This window comes from Onychostruthus taczanowskii, unplaced genomic scaffold (genome assembly GCF_017590055.1).
Source record: "Onychostruthus taczanowskii isolate IOZ18803 unplaced genomic scaffold, ASM1759005v1 scaffold71, whole genome shotgun sequence".
Taxonomy (NCBI): Eukaryota; Metazoa; Chordata; class Aves; order Passeriformes; family Passeridae; genus Onychostruthus; species Onychostruthus taczanowskii.
In genome coordinates, this window is record NW_024504898.1 from 3,132,770 (window position 1) to 3,153,280 (window position 20,511).

General features: G+C 39.3%; 1 protein-coding gene across 2 annotated transcripts in view; it reads left to right on the plus strand.

The window, feature by feature from the left end:
• SLC9A7 (solute carrier family 9 member A7) overlaps positions 1-19,837 on the plus strand; it is a 69,565-nt gene extending 49,728 nt beyond the window's left edge. Inside the window, exons 13-17 of one of the 2 annotated variants that reach the window (XM_041422134.1) lie at positions 1,374-1,433; positions 6,126-6,189; positions 8,931-9,013; positions 12,189-12,294; positions 18,078-19,837. In XM_041422134.1, the coding sequence (XP_041278068.1) occupies positions 1,374-1,433; positions 6,126-6,189; positions 8,931-9,013; positions 12,189-12,294; positions 18,078-18,326 (562 nt within the window). In that variant the 3' untranslated portion in view covers positions 18,327-19,837. The remainder of the gene's footprint in view (positions 1-1,373; positions 1,434-6,125; positions 6,190-8,930; positions 9,014-12,188; positions 12,295-18,077) is intronic. The other variant, XM_041422135.1, reaches the window with a different exon arrangement.
• The last annotated feature ends 674 nt before the right edge of the window (positions 19,838-20,511 follow it).

Here is a 20,511-nt window from a genome sequence, read left to right on the forward strand (position 1 = left end):
GAACTGCCAAGCTCTGGCTGGCAGTTTCAGGAGTCATTGTCTTGGTTAGGTGAAGTAAACAAATACCCAAAGGCATCCTAAGAACAACTTGACACAACTTTTCCTAATTCCAGAGGTTTTTACGGATTGGGTTTTAATTTTTTTAAAACATGGTGTTGGGAGTTCTCTTCTTTCTCAGCCATCTTCTGAGAAACTGTTGAACTCTTCAAAAATAGCTAAAATTTCCCAAAAATGCTGTACTCATTACAGACATCTGGGAAAACCTCAGTATACTAACTTGGCAAAGTTACAGGAAAGAGAAAGAAGTCACAGAAGGGAAGTTATTGGGCAGTTTTTAATTTTAGTTTTTGCTGTACATGCAGAACCATCTCTGTGATGGCCTTGGGGAGCCGAGTACTCTGACCTGGAGTGTATGTTGGCCTGGGAAAAGAGCTATTGAACCTGGAATCCAAATCAAGGCAATCTCAAGTTTGGTATTTGCCTCAATATTCAGGATTAGATGAGTACATGCTTTTTGTATTACAAGCTATGGCCTTAAATATTTGGTTAGTCAAGATGTCAGCCCGCAACCAGGGTGTGCACACCTGCTTTTTCTAAAGTGAGGCCTCTGTGGATTTCTGATCATCTGGGCTTTTATTTCACATAAGCAAAATATAGTTTGTGACACATGCCTTCATAGAAAAATATGGGGAGAAAAAACCCCACAGGCTGCTAAGGAATGTATGTGAAAAATACTGGAAACCAAACTTGTTTTCATTTGCACCTAAAAAAAAACCCCACAAACACAACTGAAACAGGCAAAACAGTGAGTAAAACCAGACTCTGCTATGACTGGAGATTAAATCAAAAACTGACAGTCAATTTTTAGTTAAAGCAATGGAGTGGTTTAGTGCTTGTTCCCAGTTGATTTGGAGTGTTTTGAAACCAGGCAGTATTGGTGACCCCTCTCACACATGTATAGCTTCCCATGACTACTTCCTGCGATGTCTCTTTCTCTTTCAGACATGTGCAGGTCTGAAGTGGTAGCAATTGTCTTGGATTGGCTCTGTCTGTGTGCAGCACCAAAGAGAGCTAATGAATCTGGTTTTCTGGGGAATGTAGTCTGTCATTAATTCAGATTAATACAGTTGCCAGCTGGGATCTGAATGTGTGAAGAATATTACTGGATATGTCAATCATAAATTGCTGCGGTTGCTAATTTTGGTTTTTTGGTCACTTTGTCATTGCTCTGCCATTGTTGTTCATGTATGTTTTGTCTTTTCTGATTGGGTATGGATTTTTTTGTTAGTTTGCTTTGTTTTGCTGAAGAGCTCTGTAGAGCCCCCATCTCATGAGCATTTTGTTACTCACATTGCATTCTTGTACTGTACCAGAGTTGGTGACCATGTTCCATCGGTGGAAGAGATGAGTGAAAGCCACTGGCTGTATTTCAGGTGACACTGTGCTTTCCTTGATACCACATTAACCTGGTGCTTGGCTTTTTTCATCTTTGTAACACTGAGTGTGTGCTCTTTTTCTATATACTCTGGCATGCTGCTGCTTCTTTTCTGAGAGTACCAGAGATGTTCCTCAACTCTGAGTCTATTCACTTATTCTGAGCTGTGAGAGTGTGGATCACACATCATGTCTAAAAAAATGAAACTATAAACTCTGTGTATAGATATTTAATAAAACAAAACTCGAATCTCTGACCTTGGAAAGCTGAAAACCATGGATTTTATCTTAGGATCTTTAATCACAAAGGTATTCTTAAGCATTGCTTGAGGTTATTTTGTGTAACTCTTCAGGTTGGAAGGTACTTCATAGGTGGTTTAGCCCAGCCTTTTTCGGATATATTTTAAAAAACAGAGTGATATCAACCAGAGAAGATTAGGATTTTGGTATGGTGTTTTTAGAAGAGATAAATGGTTAGAGAGAGAATTTAAAATAAATCTCTAACTGACATCTACAGGCAATGTGCATGTATATGTGTGTGTATGTGTGTGTTTATAAAAACATATAGAATATTTATATAAAGAAAGTTCTTTGGGATGGGGCAATGAAAGGTTTTCATGTACCTTGTCACACTTGAAGGTTTCCAGCAAACCACTAGATTTGCCAGAGATGCAATGTGTTAGTTTGGACAGACAATCTGAGAACTGTTATCTATTACAGTCATTCTTGGCCACACTAACTACACATGCTAAATCTAATGACGCCTGGTATTTCAGTAACTTGTCATCCATGTGTTGTAGGGCCCTGGAAAAGTTTCTGAAGTATCAGAAGAAATCATTCCACCCATTTTAAAATGATGCAGCAGAGAACTTGATGTAGTTCTAGATGCCTTTTTACCGTTCATTTCCATCCACTTAGTTCAGTTTTGTGTGTGAACCACTTTCTCCCACACTGTTTAAATTACTGAATTATACATAATCTTAATGTTTTGAGAGATCAAATCTGAATAGCTCCTCTCCTACATGATGTGCTGGAGTTGTAGCTGTAGGATAAAGACCAAGTCCAGGAGTCAATTAAGGGCAGAAATGCAGTGTTTTGGTGTTGGGCATTAGGAGCTCAAGACTAGTCCCTTTGCTATTACAGAGATCTTAATGCATGAAATGCCTTTTTGACTTTAAAAAAAAAAAAAAAGTTTTCTTTGGGAGGAGTGAAGAAAATACACTTAAATTGGATTAATTTTACTATAGCATACTCTTGTCTACAGATTCTAATGGCCTTCCCAAGGCTGAAATAAAGGTGTCTGAATTTAACTTACTAGTAATTGTCTGTACTGAAGGAATAAGGTGTCTATCAGATACCAAAGTTATTCCAATAGGGGAAATAAATGGATTTTTCACCGATTTTGAAATGTATATGCATTGTTACAGCTGAAAGACTGCTCATATTCTTCATCCAAAATCATCTTTTTAAGAGTTGCTTATTTGTACAGCCTTGGAGAATCCCCACACAACTGCTGCAAAGGGCTCTCAGAAAGAGTGGAGGGGAAACAAAGATGTTTGCTGGCATCTGCACTACCTTGGCTGCTCCACATCTGCTGTGCCCCTCAGAGGTGCTCCCCATCTCAGAGGTGCCTCTTCAATAAAACATTGTTTTTGCCCTGCCTTTCTGTTAGGGGTTTGAGCAAAACAGCCCAGCCTTTAGCAAGGCTGCCCTTTCTGTGCCTCTGACCTCTGGGAGGGGATCTGTGTAAATCCATCCAGTAACAGTTTAATTTATAAAGCAGGTTAAATAAATGAGAGCTGTTATTGACCTCTGCAGCACATGTAAACGACAGGAAGCTTTTAAAATATATTAAGCACATGAAATGGATTTTTTCCTCTTCAGCATAAGAAGAAAATCAATGTTGAAGACATACATGCATCAGCTTTACTCATACTTTTAATTATTGAAGTACTTAAGCAAGGATGAAGTAACTAAGTGTTTTCTGTACTTTTCACTGTAAAGGAGGTTGGGACAGACTTGACTGGTTTTTGGTATTGTTTTGTTTCAGGTGATAAAAGTGACACTTCCTTAGAATTCTAGGCGCTGTGCCTGCAAAAAAAAAAAAAAAAAAAAAAAGTGATGCTTGTCATGAGATAAGGGTATTTAGCCTTGAAACTTAAACAGGCAGGCTTGCTACCAAAAAGTTAAGCTTCCTATACAATTGATGCTAGAATAGAGGATAAAAGCATATTGTTTGAAAGATACAAAAAGTAGTTGTGAGAATTCAAAATGGCAGTGTATTTGGTGTTAATCTCTGAACTGAGGAACAGACTTTGAGAATTATTTAAAAAAAATTTGATTTATGGAAGATAATTATAAATATTCAAAAATATAAATTCATTTGAAGAATAACTTTGAAAAAAGTTAAATGGACAAGTTTGCATGGCTGTACTATTTCAATATTGAAAAGAACATTTGTGGTATGATTTTTTTTTCCTAAAATTTGCACCATTTTAATATAGAAAATGGTTTTTTGCCTCTTCAGCACAACAATGAAGCCAAATTCCTGGTCTGTGATATCCTATGACTTTTCACTGAACGGCAACGTTATCCTGTTTTGGTCTTCCATTAAGCCTCATTCCCCTGCCTGAGGCCAGTTAAAATTCTCAAAACAAATGCACAACCTTGAGTCAAGTAAAAGCTGAGACACTGAACTGTTTGATTTTCTTATGTACTGTGAAGTGAATAGGTAGCCCAGGGAGTAAAAACTATTTGGGGAATGCGAGCTATGTTCATCTTTTGGAACAAACTTCTTGAACTCCCCATTCACACTGTCAGCTACACAGCTAACATGAGCCTGGTTCCTTTGCATAGCACATTGAACCTTCCCCCTTGTGCAGTTTGGAAAGCCACAAATATTTTTCTTTTCTTTATTTTCATGCGTACTTATAAAGGAATGCATACCCTTATGTATATACATATATTACTGTACTGAGTTGGTTTCCTGATGTTGTTTGTCAGCTTTCTGCATTAGAACCCAGTTTCCCTGCCAAAGCCTGTTCTTATGATAGCCAAAGCAGTAACACCTCAGCCCTTGTAAGCTCTCAGAACTCCTGTGTGTGGTGTTTTATTTTAGCATGTGTTACAGTCCAGTACTCAATCTGTCTATCCAGCATTCCTTTAAACTGGTGAAGATTTTCAGTTCTGAAGCTGGTCAGTGCCAAGGAATTTCCAGGCTAAATGTGCCTCAAGTTCAAGATGACTCTATATGTGGAAAAAGGAAGTGATGAAGAAAGAGCAAGAGGCTTAGGAAAAAAGAAAAAAAAATCCAAGCAAAGGACTGGGTCAGCACTAGTTTTATATGAGGCTGCGGCAGAACAGCCTTCTGGATTTTCTCTGAACTACATTAATTCATGTGAGGCCTTGACCTGGCTGTGAGTCCACAAGGATGACTTTAAACTTTTCTTCTATTGTTCTATCAAAAATGGTGCCCTGGAAGCTATTTGGAAGTGTTCTTTTTATTGGATCCAAGCATGTTGTCCCTGGGACAAACCAATGATATGGTCTGACCACCAAGGTTCTCTCGGCTTCTGGTGATTCCTAGGGCTGTTGCATAAACACCATGGCTATAAAACAATTAGCAAACTTACAAAAAGTCCAGGTAACATGGACATTGCACCAAACCAGCTCAGTCCCTTCTAAGAGACTAGAAGTGACGATGTTAACAAAATCTTATTGTGTGAGATGGCTGTCACACACAATCTTATTGTCACAGATGGCTGTTTGTGTTTCCCCAAACTTACTATGTGACATGCTGGAACTGAAACAACACATTTGAGACTCTAACCTAACTTTTGAGGTTAGAGGTTTAGGTTCTACAAGAGATGACAGAGATCAGGACATGAATAGGGTATAAAATAGAAAAGTCCAGTCTACCCCAAACCAGACCAGAAAAACCTGAACATAATTACAAGGATTAATGCCAATCTTGGATAGGAGCCCTATGTGCAAGGATGGTTCAGTAATAAAATACTTTCTAGCTATGCAGAAATGAGTGGAGAGTTTCTTCTTAGCATATTCTGTCAACACCCTCATTACACAAACCCTGCCTCACTCAGATGGGAGTCTGGACTACAGGCCATGTGTTAGTCCACTGTGGCTGTGTTGCATTAGGTGAATGAAACTTGCAGCAAATTAATGTTGTGACCCTTTATAAAATATTTGGTTTGCTTACCATAGTGCTTTAAAACATGGATTGTGTGTGTCTTTTTAAAATTGTGTATTTCAGCCATTCTCAGATTTATCTGGCAGTTATTTGCTGGGGAAACAGTTAGGCTGGGCTTTATCCTTAGTTTCTGTTTTCTTCCTGCTGGATATGAGGGATACACTCCACTGAAGAGGATGACATCCACTTTTAAGGCAAAAATAGTATTTTCCAGTGTTCTAAAAAAAAAAATGGCAACAAAGGTAAGCAGTAAAAGCTGATGCCAACGTAGAGTTAAAGCAGTTTATTGAGTGAAAAAGTATCTTGTTTATGGCTGTGTAACTGCAGGGGAGTAATGGACAGCTCTTTCTCAATCTATTCTTACAACCTCTCTGATGCAGCTTTGCTGGGTGCTTAAAGTGCTTTTAAAATGCATTCTGCCAAACTTACAGCATTTGCAACCCTCAGTAACACCACTTGCTTTGTTTTCCTAATGTTTCTGTAGGGTTGGGGTTGACCCAGATCAGGACCCTCCACCTACTAATGACAGCTTTCAAGTCTTACAAGGAGTAAGTAATTACATAACTTCTCTATTAGGCTGATCTTATTTTATAACTAAGACAATAGAAAACTGCAGAAGTTGTATGCATGGATAAAACCTTTCTGTCCTAGCTAGCAAGACAGTAGGGGATTTTGCTTTGTGATATTCAAGTAATGCCCACTGAAAAATATTCAGTGATTTTGGGTGTAACGCTGTCATGGTCACATTTTTGTGAATACATAAGGCATCACAAATCTCCCCAAATCTACTAATACGCTGTATAACAATGCACTTTCCTCTTCCCCCACCTACCCAACATGCTTGCTCTTAGCATGCTACTGCACAAACAGTTCTTCTCAGTTCAGAGGTAATACTCTTGGCTCCTCTTTCTTAACTGATACCAAATTTTGGCCCTTGGACTTGCTTAGAATCCAAGATTAAGAGTACTAATCTGATCTTGACTCTTGTATATCAAACCACATGCCAGATGGATCCTGCCTGGACTACCTATCACCTGGGTAAAGCAGAAGGAGAACGGGCAAATTGCCATTTGTGTTCAGCAAAATGTTGCTGTGAATCTTTAGTGAAAATTTCCATGCATCAGTAACAACCCAAGAGTTGACTTTTTTTTTCCCCCTGAAATATGCTATTGGCAAACAAAATCTGGAAGAATGTTGCTCATAGCAGAATTTTCAGTTTTGCTCATCTATAAACTGGAGCTGATTCACAGGAGGAACGAAAGGTCTGGAAAAAACCAAAACAAGTCAAAAATTCCTCAGGCTTAACTGGGAGTTTCCTCTGTCCAGATCTTAGTTTCCACTCTTCCAGAGTTCTGCTTGTCACTGATAGATCAGCAGCACAGCTGGTTGCTTATGTAGGGACCTACTTGAGCAAGGCAACTTTGGATCCAGAGGATGCTTAGGGAGCAAGTGTTGTATGATGATGCTGATGTTCAGGCTTGTCAGAGATAGATGAATGTGTTTGGGATTAGCTTTTTTCATAGTGGTTTCTCCTGCCTTGGTTTGGTTTTTTGGTGGTTTTTTTGGTTTTGTTTTGTTTTTTGCTTTGGTTTTTTTTTTTTTTTTTTGTTTTGTTTTTGTTTGGGTTTGGGGTTTTTTGGGTTTTTTTTCGTTTTTCGTTGGTTTTTGGGGCGGTTTTTTTTTTTATTTATTTGCTTGGGTTTTTTGTGGGTTTTTGTTGGTACTTTTTTTGGGTTTGTTTTGGTTTTTTTCTTGTTGGTTGTGGGGTTTTTGGTGGTTGTTTTTTTCTTTTTTCCCAATTCTTTCTTTTTCTGTTCCTGGTACATGTTATACGGGTAAGAGATACTTGCTCAAGAAGCACCTCTTTCATTTCAGACACTTCACTTCTCTATGTTCTTTGTAAAAGCCTGTGTCCAGCACACAAAATAGATGCTGAAATGGTGGAGCTGGCTACAAGGGTGAACTTTGGTAACTATCTGGAAGTAACAAGAAGTCCCGGCCTCAAAACAGCTTTTACAGTGAAGGCCAAAATTATTGCATATAACCAAGGTTAGGATTTGGTATCATAGAAAGATGGCTTTGGCCAGTTCAGACTGAGCTTGTCCTCAGTAATTGAGGAATTGCTGTAATGGGAACAGAGCATGGGTATTCTGTTCTCATTCAGTGTCTGCTGTGGAAATGCCATGTTTGCTTTTTCCCATGTAAACATAAAGAACTTACCCATTTGTTTCCCTCTTTAGCTGTGCACTGCATTGCTAATATAGTCCATTGAGTCAGTTCCCTTTGGATTCATCTTTCTCTCACCAAGCCAAGATTAGCAGTATGTCACAAAGAAAATATATCATTTGGGAAGGGGAGGGAGTGAAAATGTATTAGGTTTAACTCTTGGTGGATCATGGATTTTTTGCAGGTCAGAAGTACACAATGTAATCCTATCTTGTTCTTTTCCAGTAGTTTGGAAGATGATTCATACAAGGCATTCATTTGTTTTCCTATGTTTAACTCTGGCCTCTGGCCATAAACACACCCCCTCCCCACCATCCAAACAACAAACAACAAAACAAAAACACAAAGCAAAACACTCAAACCCTAAACGGTAACAAAAGTAAAAACAAATGCAGCTGCAGACCAGCTGGTGTGATGATTTGCAGCACTGCTAGTTAAGAGATTATATTTAACACTCTTAGCCCTTTCAAGGCTGATCTAGCATTTCTGAGATTTGCATGACCTCCCTCAATTGTGAGCTTTGTATGGATTCTCTGTTAAGCACATTTCTTTTAAATGTGATATATTTCATCAGGTTTCTGAGAATGTATCAGATATTATAATGTCCCTTTTTCTTCCAAGGAAGCAACATGCTTAAGAAAAACCCATCAATCCTAGAGTTAGATCTAGACCTAGAATTAAGGAAGCCAGCCAAGCAATGAATAGGAATCAGTCTTGGACTATCAATGAGGCTTGTTTGTCAGTTTGGAAGTAATTTCTGTATCTTTTACTAGACTAACAGTGAGATAAGGTTTTAGGCTCCAGGGAACCTGGTGGTAGAGGAGTTGTTAAAATAACACGAATGCAATGAAGGCAGCCTGGTTCTCTGCAGTCGTTTCTGGTCTTTCTAGGGAAAGTAAACTCAGTATAGGGAAGACTCTAAACAGCTTTCTTCTGTGTTTCAAGTACAGTATTGAATTTGGCCCTTTTTTTTTGACAGAACATTACATTATGAATTATTGGAGTGTATAGTTCTGCGTTTTTCTGCCTGAAGTAATTGAATATGTTTTTATCTTACTTTTAGGATGGCCAAGATTCTGCGCGAAGGAACAGGACGAAGCAGGAAAGCGCTTGGCTCTTCAGGCTGTGGTATAGCTTTGATCATAAGTATCCTTTTGAAAACACAGCTTAGTCTCAAGGCATGAAATGTTCACTTTTTCCCTTTCCATGTACCATCTGTAGCCTTAAGCACTTGATCTTTCTCCTTCTGACTCTCAAGTATTTGACAAGCTCAGGAAACAGAACTGAAGCTTGAATTCACTGGCTCAGCAGTCAGACCTTTTATTTCCCTAGTGCAGGATGTGTGACACTTGCTGGAGGACAGAAACCAATCAGAGATGAAGTACCTTCCTAAACAATAATACAGACAATTAACTGTTTCAGGTGCTCTGATTTGTTCTATTAATCTAATGATGCTAATAGCACAAACTCGGTTTCCAGTTCATTGTACATATCTAAGCCTCAACTCTTTGCTCTGCAGAGCCACCTGCTTTAGTGATGAAGTCCCAAAATCTGTGGCTGATTCCTAAAGAGGAAGTTCTGGAACTAAAAATTTACGTGAGATCCAGCTGATCTCCTTAAGTACATCCAGAAGGTACTATGGGTGTTAAAGCAGTGCATATAGTACTGTACAACCTTTCTGAAGCTATTATTATGCTATTTCAATAACCTTGTTTAAGGTTCTGAGCAACTTCTGTGTAGCTGTCCTGTATTTCATGCTTGTGGATTTGGTTTTTTTTTAAATCTACTTAACTTAATCAGTATGATATTAATTATGACACATTAAGTATGTCACAGCTGCTCCTCCTCAACAGCTTAGAGTCACTTAGCAGAAAATGGCAAAGATAATCTTGTGGCCATGGCAAGTCACTTACACCTAGAAACCCAAAGAAATTGTAATACTGAATTCCTAGATATTTCAAAACTGAATTCCTAGTAATTTCTGGGGCAGCTAAATATACACACTGACCAGAGGTAGGGCCCTAATGCTCTTGCAGCTTGCGTGTGAGTCTTTTCACTGGGCTCCTGGCCTTTGATTGATGAGAGGTTGCTGGCCTGGTTGGAGCACGGTAATTTCCTTCCATGCCTTGTGCACGAGGCTTTCACACCCAGCAAAACCTAGCTAGCACATTGAAAATGTTTGGATCCTAATAGCACTTGCATCTTTGGGACAAAATCTGTTTGTGACCAATGCTTTCAGATGTAGTAGTACTGACCCAAAGCACAGAAGGGAGTGTATGTGCTATTTTAAATACTCATAAATGTTCGTAATTCCAAGTTAACTCTTCCAGTGACTGGCCCCAAAGTGCCTCAAGGTCAATTTTTATTATTAAAAAAAAACCAACCAGACTTTGGTGTTAAAAGCATGAAAGGATCTGGCTGTGGCTGACTGCTTCTTTTTTGTCTTTTTAAGAAGGAAGCAGAGCTGTCCTCTTCCCCTGGCTTTACAAAAGGGATGTGCCTGATGAAAGGAGTAGTTGGCAATGCTGACTTCCCTCAGCTGATGCTTGCAGAGAACAGTCCCTCCCTAGCAGCTGCAGCAAAGGCAGGAGGAGTGCCTGGAGGAAATTACAGCCTAACTACCTGCTTCACAGAAACTTAAAGGATCCTGACAGTGCATTCCTTTTTTTTTTTTTTTTCCCCAGTAGTCACCAGCAACATTTAGGAAAAGTTTCTGGGGAGTTTGTGCCAAGGAATCTGACACTGAGAGGCAGATCTGTCTTACTGTATGTAGAGGTAAAAGTCTGCTTCTTCTGTTGGAAGAAGTCATTCAGACAAGCATTGGCTGGGTGGGCTTAAATTGTACAGATGGGATGATCTTTAGAATTGCCACCTCTATATCCATGGCTAAATAGTTGGTGCTGGTGAAATCACTTGGTTTCTGGGTAGAAAGGCAGATTGTCTCAAAATTCACTCTTTGCAAGAGAGCTTAACTTGAAAAAGATCTAAGTGGTGGAAAAGTGTGCTCTAGAACTCACTATGGCCTGCAGAGCTCTGTATGCATGGAGGAGTGGGAACTTCACTCCTGTGGAATGCACTTAATGTTGTGGGCTGTTCCCTGGGCTCACCCACAACTGTTAAACATGAAGAAAACTGCAACTTTGATGAAGTAGCAGATGTCTTCAACTGGGCTTGTTTTTTCACGGCTGAGTTGCTGCCTGTCTGGCACAGGGCAGCGTGGAGCCTGGGTTAGTGCAAGGGCAAAGAGCTTGTTTCTTTCCAGGAATGGGTGTAACCACACTCATAGGGAAGGAGGAAAGAAGGAAACATAACTCTGCTTGAGTAAAGAGCTATGCCAGGCTCTGCTAAAGGGAAGGGATAGCTCTCTGCTAAACAGCTCCCTTTTAACATCCTTTGCCCTAAGCATCTTAATGGGTGGGGAGGAAAACTGTTATATTTCCAAATGGACTTGATTCTCCCCATCCTTAGAGGCCTAAGAAAGTCACTAGAATACCTGCAACTTATATATTTGAATTTAAAATAAGATTGATTGATTTATGTGCTAGTCAAGATCAACATGCTGCTTTTTAACAGAGACATATATTTTGATTCTTGCGTATTTTTTTTCAGGCATATCATCAGTGTGGAGTACTCAAGTGAAAAGTGTGGATTTACCAGGGCACAGACCTATTAAATAGGGGTAAAGACACTTTCCTTTCCCACACCCATGTCCCCTCAGTGTCATCTAGGTAGCACTGCTTTCCTTTGACACTGTGGTACATGGTTCCTACAGTTTTCCCTTTGCCTTTCTGGCTCCTTGTGGTAAATGTATGTGCACTGCAGAAATGTCTGTGAGCATTGCCAGGGTAATATCTCTGGCTGCACCTCTGTGGCTCAGTAACCAGCAGATAAATGGCTATATTGCTTTGAGGACATTGAATGGACAGAATTTCTGTATTTCCCTATATTGAGCCATTCAGGAATGTCACCTTGCTGCCTATAGCTTGCAACCTTGACACCATGCTCCCATCTTGAGAGCAGAAATACCCTTGGACCTTTCAACACTAAAGCACTTCTGCTTTCTCCTTTTTACTTGAGATCATGGAAGCTGGAAACATTGCAACCGTTTGAAACTTGTAAGAAGTTAGCTAGTGGTCCTTGCAGAAGATTAGTGGGTAAAGAAACTGTCCTTGAAACAATCAAGGGAAAAAAGTTGGGAGCGTGTTTTATGTACAAGTATTGCATATTACAGTTCAAAGGCAGAACCAAATTTATGTACAACTGTCTCTTTATTTTCAAGAGTGGTTTTTGAGCACTGGTGTGTTTTCCTTAACTACTGAAGTTATTTAAAGCCAATTCTCACTCACAGTGGCCCTCCGTTGACCACAACGCTGCCCAGCTGGTGTGGCCTGATAGCTCGCTGTCTGACAAGTCCCCAGGTTTATGATGTAAGTAGAACAATTCACTGCCTCCTGGTTTTGTTTTTTATTTATTAAACTTCAGCAAATTGGTGTTTTTTCTTTCTAGGTAATGTCCTGGTTTCAGCTGGTCTGGTAGACATACTGCAAGAAAGTCCTGATTTTCCTAGGCAGAAAAGATTTAAGATTCTCTCCCCAGAGACAAAAGCTTCTCTTGTTCGAGATCAGGAATTAGGTTATTTTCAAATACTGCTTTAGAAAAATAACATTTAAGGATATGGGGAAATTACAGGCCTAGTCAATAACCCAGTTCAGTGAATCACTTCAAAATATTCAGTCCCTTCTCAACACTTTTGGACAAGATTCTTTGCCTATTACTGCTAAACTTCGAGGTCTCCTTAGAGATGTCATTGACACATTTACCCAGCTGGAAAAAAACCTGGTAGTGCTTCCCTTCATTGTTTCTACTGCAGAATTTGAGCTCAGTTTTCAGAGACTGTTAATCAGTTACTTGTCTCAGTCTAGCAGTTTGAGACCACACTGTCTTTACAACTGTGTCTTGCAATAATTAGTGCTCTGTTCTCATATTACTCTTGTAGGATCCTGATACTTGTCATTCTTATCTGTACAGTGCTTTGAAATCTACAACTTTTCATGAGCTGCTTGTAAATAAAGCCATATTACTATGTGGGACATCTCAAATTTGCAGGTTCTCTGGGATATTAATATCTCTATGCTCAAGTAGTCTTGGACCAGTTGTCTGTTAATCCTTTCCTAGAGAGTTATGAATTCTAATTGCAGTTTTGAAATATTTCCCTACATTTCTTTCCGCATATCATCATCATCTTACTTGTACCTGTTAGAAAAATTTCAAAGAACTTTGGGATACATGTTGCCCATTTGGAATAGTAATGCAAGAAATTGGCCTAGCTCCCATCTTTGCAATGGCACTGCAGGTCTTGAAACATGTCTAGATTGGAAGGTATCCATCAGACCAATTAGCCCACTTGTGCACTACCCATATGTCTGTCTTTGTATGATCTTGTGAGAGTAATTGCCCAGTAACTGAGGACCTAACCAGAATGAACATGCAAGATTAGACTCTCATTTTCTCTTATAGTTGGCTCTTTTTCTTCTTTTTTTTTTTTTTTTTTTTTTTTTTTTTGTTTCCTCATTACTCATCATTGTTGGCTACCACCAGATGTGGAAACTTATTATTTAATGGATTGGCTTTGTGATACACACAGGACATTAACTTCATTAAAAATGCTTGTTAGGTTGTATACTTTGTTAAGGTGTATAATATGTAACTTTCCCATTGTATTCTCTTTCCTGTTCCTATTTCAGTGCAGTGCTGCAATTGTCTTAGGGAAGAATATGATTTTGAAGTTTTATTTCTAGCTTCTTTTCAAGATTTCTGAACCCTGCAGTTGCTTTGTCTTTTTGTTTCTTTACACGGCTGACTTTGCTACAGCACTTGGCAATGGCATTTCATTGCTGGTTTATAAGCTATGGAATCTTTTTGCCTTTCTATTAAATGAAGGTGAAGCAACAGAGACAGCCATGTCTTTGTGGGGACAGAAACTGCTTGGAATAATGTTTTTGTGAGGTATTTCCAGGAAAATTAAATAGCACACCTGTGAGAATTAAAGACCAAAGATTGTTAGCTAAACAAGAAAAAAAAAGTCTGAAAGTACTTAATAAAGTGTAGCATAGCTGTAAAATATTTTTCCGAAACAAGTGTTAAATTCTGGATCTCCTTCCAGGTGCATGTCTGGGTTATGGTATCTATACAGAGAAAAAAGCAGTAAGTGTGTGGCTATGCTGACTGCATATTTGTGACTTATATTTGTTTTTAGCTTTTGTTGTTTCAGTTTTTTTTTCTTCTCTGACTTTATCACAACCTTATTTAGAATTCACTCTCACTTCCACAAGTGGGAGTAGGTCTTTTAAATTAAATGCCAAAGGGGGGTTCAAAAGTCTAAAAGTCAAATAATCCTCCAATGCAGCCCACCCACAACTTATTCCTCAGCATGAGATCGTGTCCTCTAAGCCTCAATTTGCATGGAGTATGTGTAGGGCTCTGAGTCAGCCCACAGGGGTGAGGTACAGTGGATCTCTTCCAGATATGATGTTACTGTTCCTTGCTGACATTCTCCCACAGCTTTAAGGCTGTGCCACTAGGCTGTTTCCAACCCAGACAGACAAGTTGGAATTTAAAGCACAAAAAGGTGCTGCAGTTAGCAGTTTAAATTTTGAAAATTATAAGTTTAATCACTCTTTTTCTCTTCTGGTGTTATCTTCAGTGTATAACCAGTTGGCAGAGCTTTCCAGCTTATCCCAAACTGATATAGGTCAGTTATTTTGCTTTGTCTTTTGAAATTTCCTTCGAAACTTTTGGTAATTTTCTGTTCTATCGGTCATTTATTCCAGCTGAAAGAAGCACTCCTGGGGATACTTTGTAGTTGTTGTTTGTTTGTTCTGGGGCTCTTGCACACTTTAAAAAAAAAAAAAGTATTTCTTGCACATGCACAGTATGACAACTTGGTATGAAACTAGAAAGAATTGAAGTAATTAATAAATATGCAAGCCCAGTGAAGAAACTTGATTTGCAATTTTTGGAGGAGATAACTCTCAAAATGGATAAAAAAAACTGTTCAGCCAGGCTTCCACCTTCCCTCTCCTTAGTGGTTCTAGCTTCATAGCAAAAATTATTTACTTTCCTTGGTGAATTTAAATTCAGCTGAGAAAAAGAGAAACTAAATGGAGCATCAGGTTTAAGTCTGAATATATTTTGCATGCGTGGTACTTGATGCTTTCATTTTGGAGCCACAAAATAAGTAATTTCTAATGCAAGTTCTGTTATCTGTGGTGCCTGCGTTGTGTTCAGCACCAGCATTTGTGACGACTGCCAGCACTTTGCACATGCATTGTACTTTGCTTGTGCTTTTTTCTACATTGTCTTAGGAGGCAATAAAGATTGGCTTTGTGAGCAGTAACTCAAATAAGCTTTTATAACAAAAAACATTTCCAGCATATATTCTTAGGAGCAGGAACAGCTTTTACCACAAAGAGGATAGTCTGCAGAGAGGTCCCTCAAGGTTATTGTCAGCACATCTAAGCAGAATTCAGGCTTTTGCAGAGTTTTGGATTCAGGTCTTTAGCCATTCTAGTGTGTCAGCTTCAGTGGTGTTGTTCAGACCTGCGTTTTCTGAGTGAATTGAAGCTTTTCCTACAGAACCGTAGGGGATTGCAGAGGCCTGTTCAGGGTTATTCTTGGGAGTATTTCAAGTCTCTGTGGATCTATTTGGATACATTTCCTGTCTTTCTTGAATGAATTGTTCATGCTGCATGAAGCACGATAGGTTTATTCACCCGTCCTCTTTGTTTGCAAACATAGTAAAACTGTATAGTACATGAGATTTTTCGTGGGTGTTCTCTGGGGAAACATAGGAAATAAAATCCATGCTGCTTGCAGCACTATTCAGAATGGAAACAAATAAGTGGACCTTGGCTTTTATGAGGCCATGTTTGTTCACTGCCTTGAGAGAAAGCTCAGTGTTTTCTCTGGAACTGATCATGTTTAGGTGCATGTAAGTACAGCCTGGGACAAACCAAGAAAGACTGAGTCAGGACCTGCCATATAGTATAAAGCCTCTCTTTTCAGTATCATGCTTTCAAGAGCTCCTCAGCCTTTTGGGGAAGCTCAAGTGTAGTGTATTCTTGCAGTTTCTTATCTGCTAGGTGGCTGCAAGGGTTCACTGCTCAACAGCGTTGTGGAGACAGGAGGGGCTTTGGGAGCTTGCTGCAGCCACTTCACACGTGGGCCTGGTACAGCAACACCTTCTGGTGCTCTGTTAGCTCTGCCTTCCCCTCCTTGGTGCCTCTCCGAGGGCAAAAGCCATGAAGGGGCACGTGTGATAGACCTGAGCACCTTCTTTGACTTTTTAAAACATAATCAGTCAACAGTCACAAACTTCCTGCTTCTTGCTCATTTTTCTGATTTTCATCCTTATTTGAACGCCTCTTCTTCCAAACAATATATATATACAGATTGCAGATTTTCTTCAACTGATTATTTTGTGATTCTTTTAATAATTTTGGTCTTGTTCCTCACTCTTTTTTTTTTTTTTTTTTTTTTTTTTTTTTTTAATCATTTTGGTCTTGTTCCTCAGACTCTTTTTTATTTTTTTTTTTTTGCAACTAAAAGATTGCAAAGGCTATTTCTGCCAATTATAGCTGAACCCTTTCATTTCTCCCTTTTATTTCTATTTAAGATGTTGCCAGTAGGTCAGGGTTTTCTTCGTGATCAATAAAGCAACTGTCCTAACCTGTATTTGCTCTCTGAGAACAGTGCTCTCTATCAGACTAACCTGTCACAAAAAAGCAATGATAAATTTGGATGCCATAAAGGTTCTAAGAAATTAGCATTCCTTCGAAGTAGTGCTTGTCTTGCACCCAACACTGAACTGTACCATTTCTTTTGTTGATTTTGGCAAACTCCTGACACCTCTTCTAGTTCTTGTTAGTTATATATTCTGTATCATCTAGAGGCTTCTGCTGCTTCATTTTATCTGATTATCTTTCTGACATAATGACAGGAAGCTTTCCTAGGAAGTTTTATTTAGCCAGGAGCTGCATTTTTCATCATGGACAGGTTAATCAGCATTTTCCATCTCCAGTGCCCTGAACTCCTGTTCTGCAGTAGAAGCAGAGCTTTCTGTTCACATTGATCACAGACATCCCATCTCACATGGCCTGTGCCCCCCTTCCTTTGCCGCAGTGCAAGAAAATAAAGCATTTTGAGAACGTAGCCCGATCCGTGTCCAGCCTACTGAGGGAACAGCAATACACTTTTCAGCTCCTGTTAAGCAGTACAGAGCCAGTCAGGTGGGGAAATAATTGCTTTCAGTTGCAAGAAAGCAAGCTTATAGCACTGATTAGAATTTTCTTCAAATAAGAAGAAAGCCCATTTTCTGACCAATTCAGCTATATTGCCTTTTACCACGTTAAACAGGAGTGCAATTTTTTTTGCATTATGCTGTGATAGAGAAATTAAGTGCTTTATTACACTTTGGCAATTTCTATTCTCTAAATATTTCATTCCATCTCTGCCAAAATAAATTCACAGGGTTTTGTGAGACACTTTCTTAAATGATTTTGAGAAGAAAACACATCAGAACTAGTTACAAAACTATGAAGCAAGCTTTTTGTTGTATCCATCATTTATGGTTCAGGAGCATGCTAAATAACTAGGTCAAGTAATTATTTAGGAATAGGTAAAAGTAAGGAGATAGTTTGAAAAAATATTGTTAGTTCTTGATGTGTAACAAAAAAAGTGTTGAGCAATCCTTGAATACAGAGATTTTGGGCTTTCTGAGTTCTTATTGACTTGCATGAAAAGTTTACTAATGAATTTGACTAATTAGCAACAGATGCAACTCTGTATCTGGAGTGGCTCAACTGTACTTGATCTCCTGTATTGCCTTCTAAAATTGTCATGCAAAATCCAATATGTACCACTCATCTCCTGTACTTCTGGTGTACTTCCAGTGCTACTAAATCCTGGGTTACCCGTTCCATAACCCAGTTCTTGGCTTCAGCTCCCTTTCATCTCTCCCCAGTAGCAGTAGCTATACAGGGAACAGTAAGCTGATTTGCAAACATTGGGTTCAAGCTTATTTTTAACATTTCTTAAGGTGGAACCTTATCTCTTCTGTATTGACATGTAGGTGAATTCTTCAGTTATGTTCTGGGCAAAGAAAGGTGCTGTGCACTGTATAAAGATTTTTCTTTTTTCTTCTTCTTTTCAGAATCAGGAACAGCTTCAAGAAGAGGATTCTGATTTTATTCTGAATGATGGTGACCTTACCGTGACATATGGTGATACAACAATAACTGCAAATGGTTCTTCTGGCCCCCACACAGCTACCACTAACCTTGACAGCAGGAGAACAAAAAGTAGTTCAGAGGAAGCGCTGGAACGTGATTTGGGAGCAGCAGATCATGAAGTTACAAGCAGGGGTACCCGGCTAGTATTTCCTCTGGAATACAATGCATGATTTCTGACTCAGTAAAAATAACTCTTGCTCTGTGAATGGATCAAGGAAGACTGCAGGCCACTGTGTCACTTGAGGTGGGGGTGTTTATTTAAACAAGTTAACATGCAGAAGTGGTTTTACTAGGGTCTGAAGATGTCACCTATTTTTTACTCAAGATGCTGACAGTGGGGTTTTCTATATGTCTGAAAACAGACAAATGAGAAAACTGGTTATTCTCCTCTTTCCAACTGCTTATCAAATCCAAGTATAACTAGCATGCTGCAATTGTCTTGTTCAGCTGCAGCAGCTCTCTCTCTGAAGAGAGGTACATGAAAATGTTGTCATAGAACTGAGCTTGTCTTGGCTTAGCTTGAGAATGTGAAAGGACAACTATAAACTTGGCAATTATTAAGAGACAAAAACGATTGTGTGTGTATCTGAATGTGAAGAGATCCATTGTTAACTTCTCTCGTGAGGCTGAGGAAACTCAAGTGAAATGGGACACTAAACATTAGGATTACAAATGAGTAAATGAAAGACTGAGGAATCTGTTACTGCAAAATGTTCTTAATCTATTTCAGGGAAAAAAAGGGAAAATAAGATTTCTTCACTGGCTAGCTGTTTAAATAGGAAGGCAATGAAAGCTACTTGTCCCTTTAGCTTTGGGCAACTTAACTATTACTCTTAGCCTAACTTCTAGTGCCTCAAAAGAAAAACATCCAGCTTCCTGTGGTCTAAGATGTACCTGAAGCCAACGTGAGCCTGGAGCCAGGCTCTCTCGGATAGCAGTCACAAAGTAAAACTTTGTTTCTTATGAAGACAGTTGGAAACTTGGGCTGGGGAAACCAGCAGATAGGAGGAGGAGAGAAATATATAGAGAGAGAGACAGTATTGAACTTGCATGGAACCAGGAGGTTTCATATTGCTCAGAAGAATTCATGGACTCTGCTTACAGTTCTTGTGTGTGATAAACAGCAAACATCTAATTAAACAGACAAACAAATACTACTGGTTTTACCATTTGTGACTATCCTAAGAGAAAGCTGTTTACCCTTGTTCTCTCTTGCAGAGTAGATGTGAAACTTCAGTGGGGCATTGCACAACAGCATATAAGCTACACAGGTGATGAACTGTAGTATCATCTTAAATGTGAAAAGGGAAGAATCTGACTAGTATTTAGCCCACTTACATGTAGGCTAGCTTTAACTTATTGCTAAATGCTTTTTAATTTCTAGATGAGGAGATAATCATTGTCTTTGCCAATAGCTGAAAATGTATGCTTTGAAGAGCCTTTCAGCTATTTAAAGCATGCTAAAATGTGATTTCATTCTCATGTCTCAAAAGATTTATTTTTTTAAAGAGTTTGTGGCCCACTAACGTGATGTAATAAGTTTGTCCAAAAAGTGTGTTTTTCTTGCTGCCATTTCAGTTGTTCCTCTCATAAAATTGTGTGTGAGTAAATACCCACTCTGTTTTTCCTTAACTATTAAACTTATTGGGCTAACCTCAGTACGTGAACTTCCTGCTGCAGAGGAACTTTGCAGTTGTGTTGTCTAGTCTGCTTTCTTTCAAATGTGTTCTCTAATGAGGGATCTACTTCCCTGTCTGTCTCTCCGAGGTAAATTTATAAAGGGTATTGATCTGTAATGACTGTCTCACATTATTAAGAAAAGAGATGAGGAAACCAGGAGTTTTTTTGTGAAAAAATTGTAAGACCAATATAGAGTCACAGAATATTCCCAGCTGGAAGGGACCCACAAGGACCATCAAGCTCCTGGCCCTGCATAGCACCATCCCCAAGGGTCACACTCTGTGCCTGAGAGTGTTGTCCAAATGTTTCTTGAACTCTGTCAGTGGTGCTGTGACCACTGCCCTGGGGAGCTGCTCCAGTGCGCAACCACCCTCTAGGTGAAGAACCTTTTTCTAATATCAAACATAAAACTCCCCTGACACAGCTTCAGGCCATTCCCTGGGCCCTGTCACTGGTCACCAAAGAGAAGAGATCAGTGCCTGCACCTCCTCTTCCCCTCATGAGGAAGTTGTAGACTGCAGTGAGGGAGCTTTGCTCTTAAATGGTGCAGAGTAACAAACCCTGATGAAGATGGCTGAGCAGAACAACTCCTTTTCAGGCTGGCATGTGTTTTGCAAAAAGAAAAAAGCCAACTCCCTCCACTTCCCTGGGAGCACAGACAGTTTATCAGTTAAA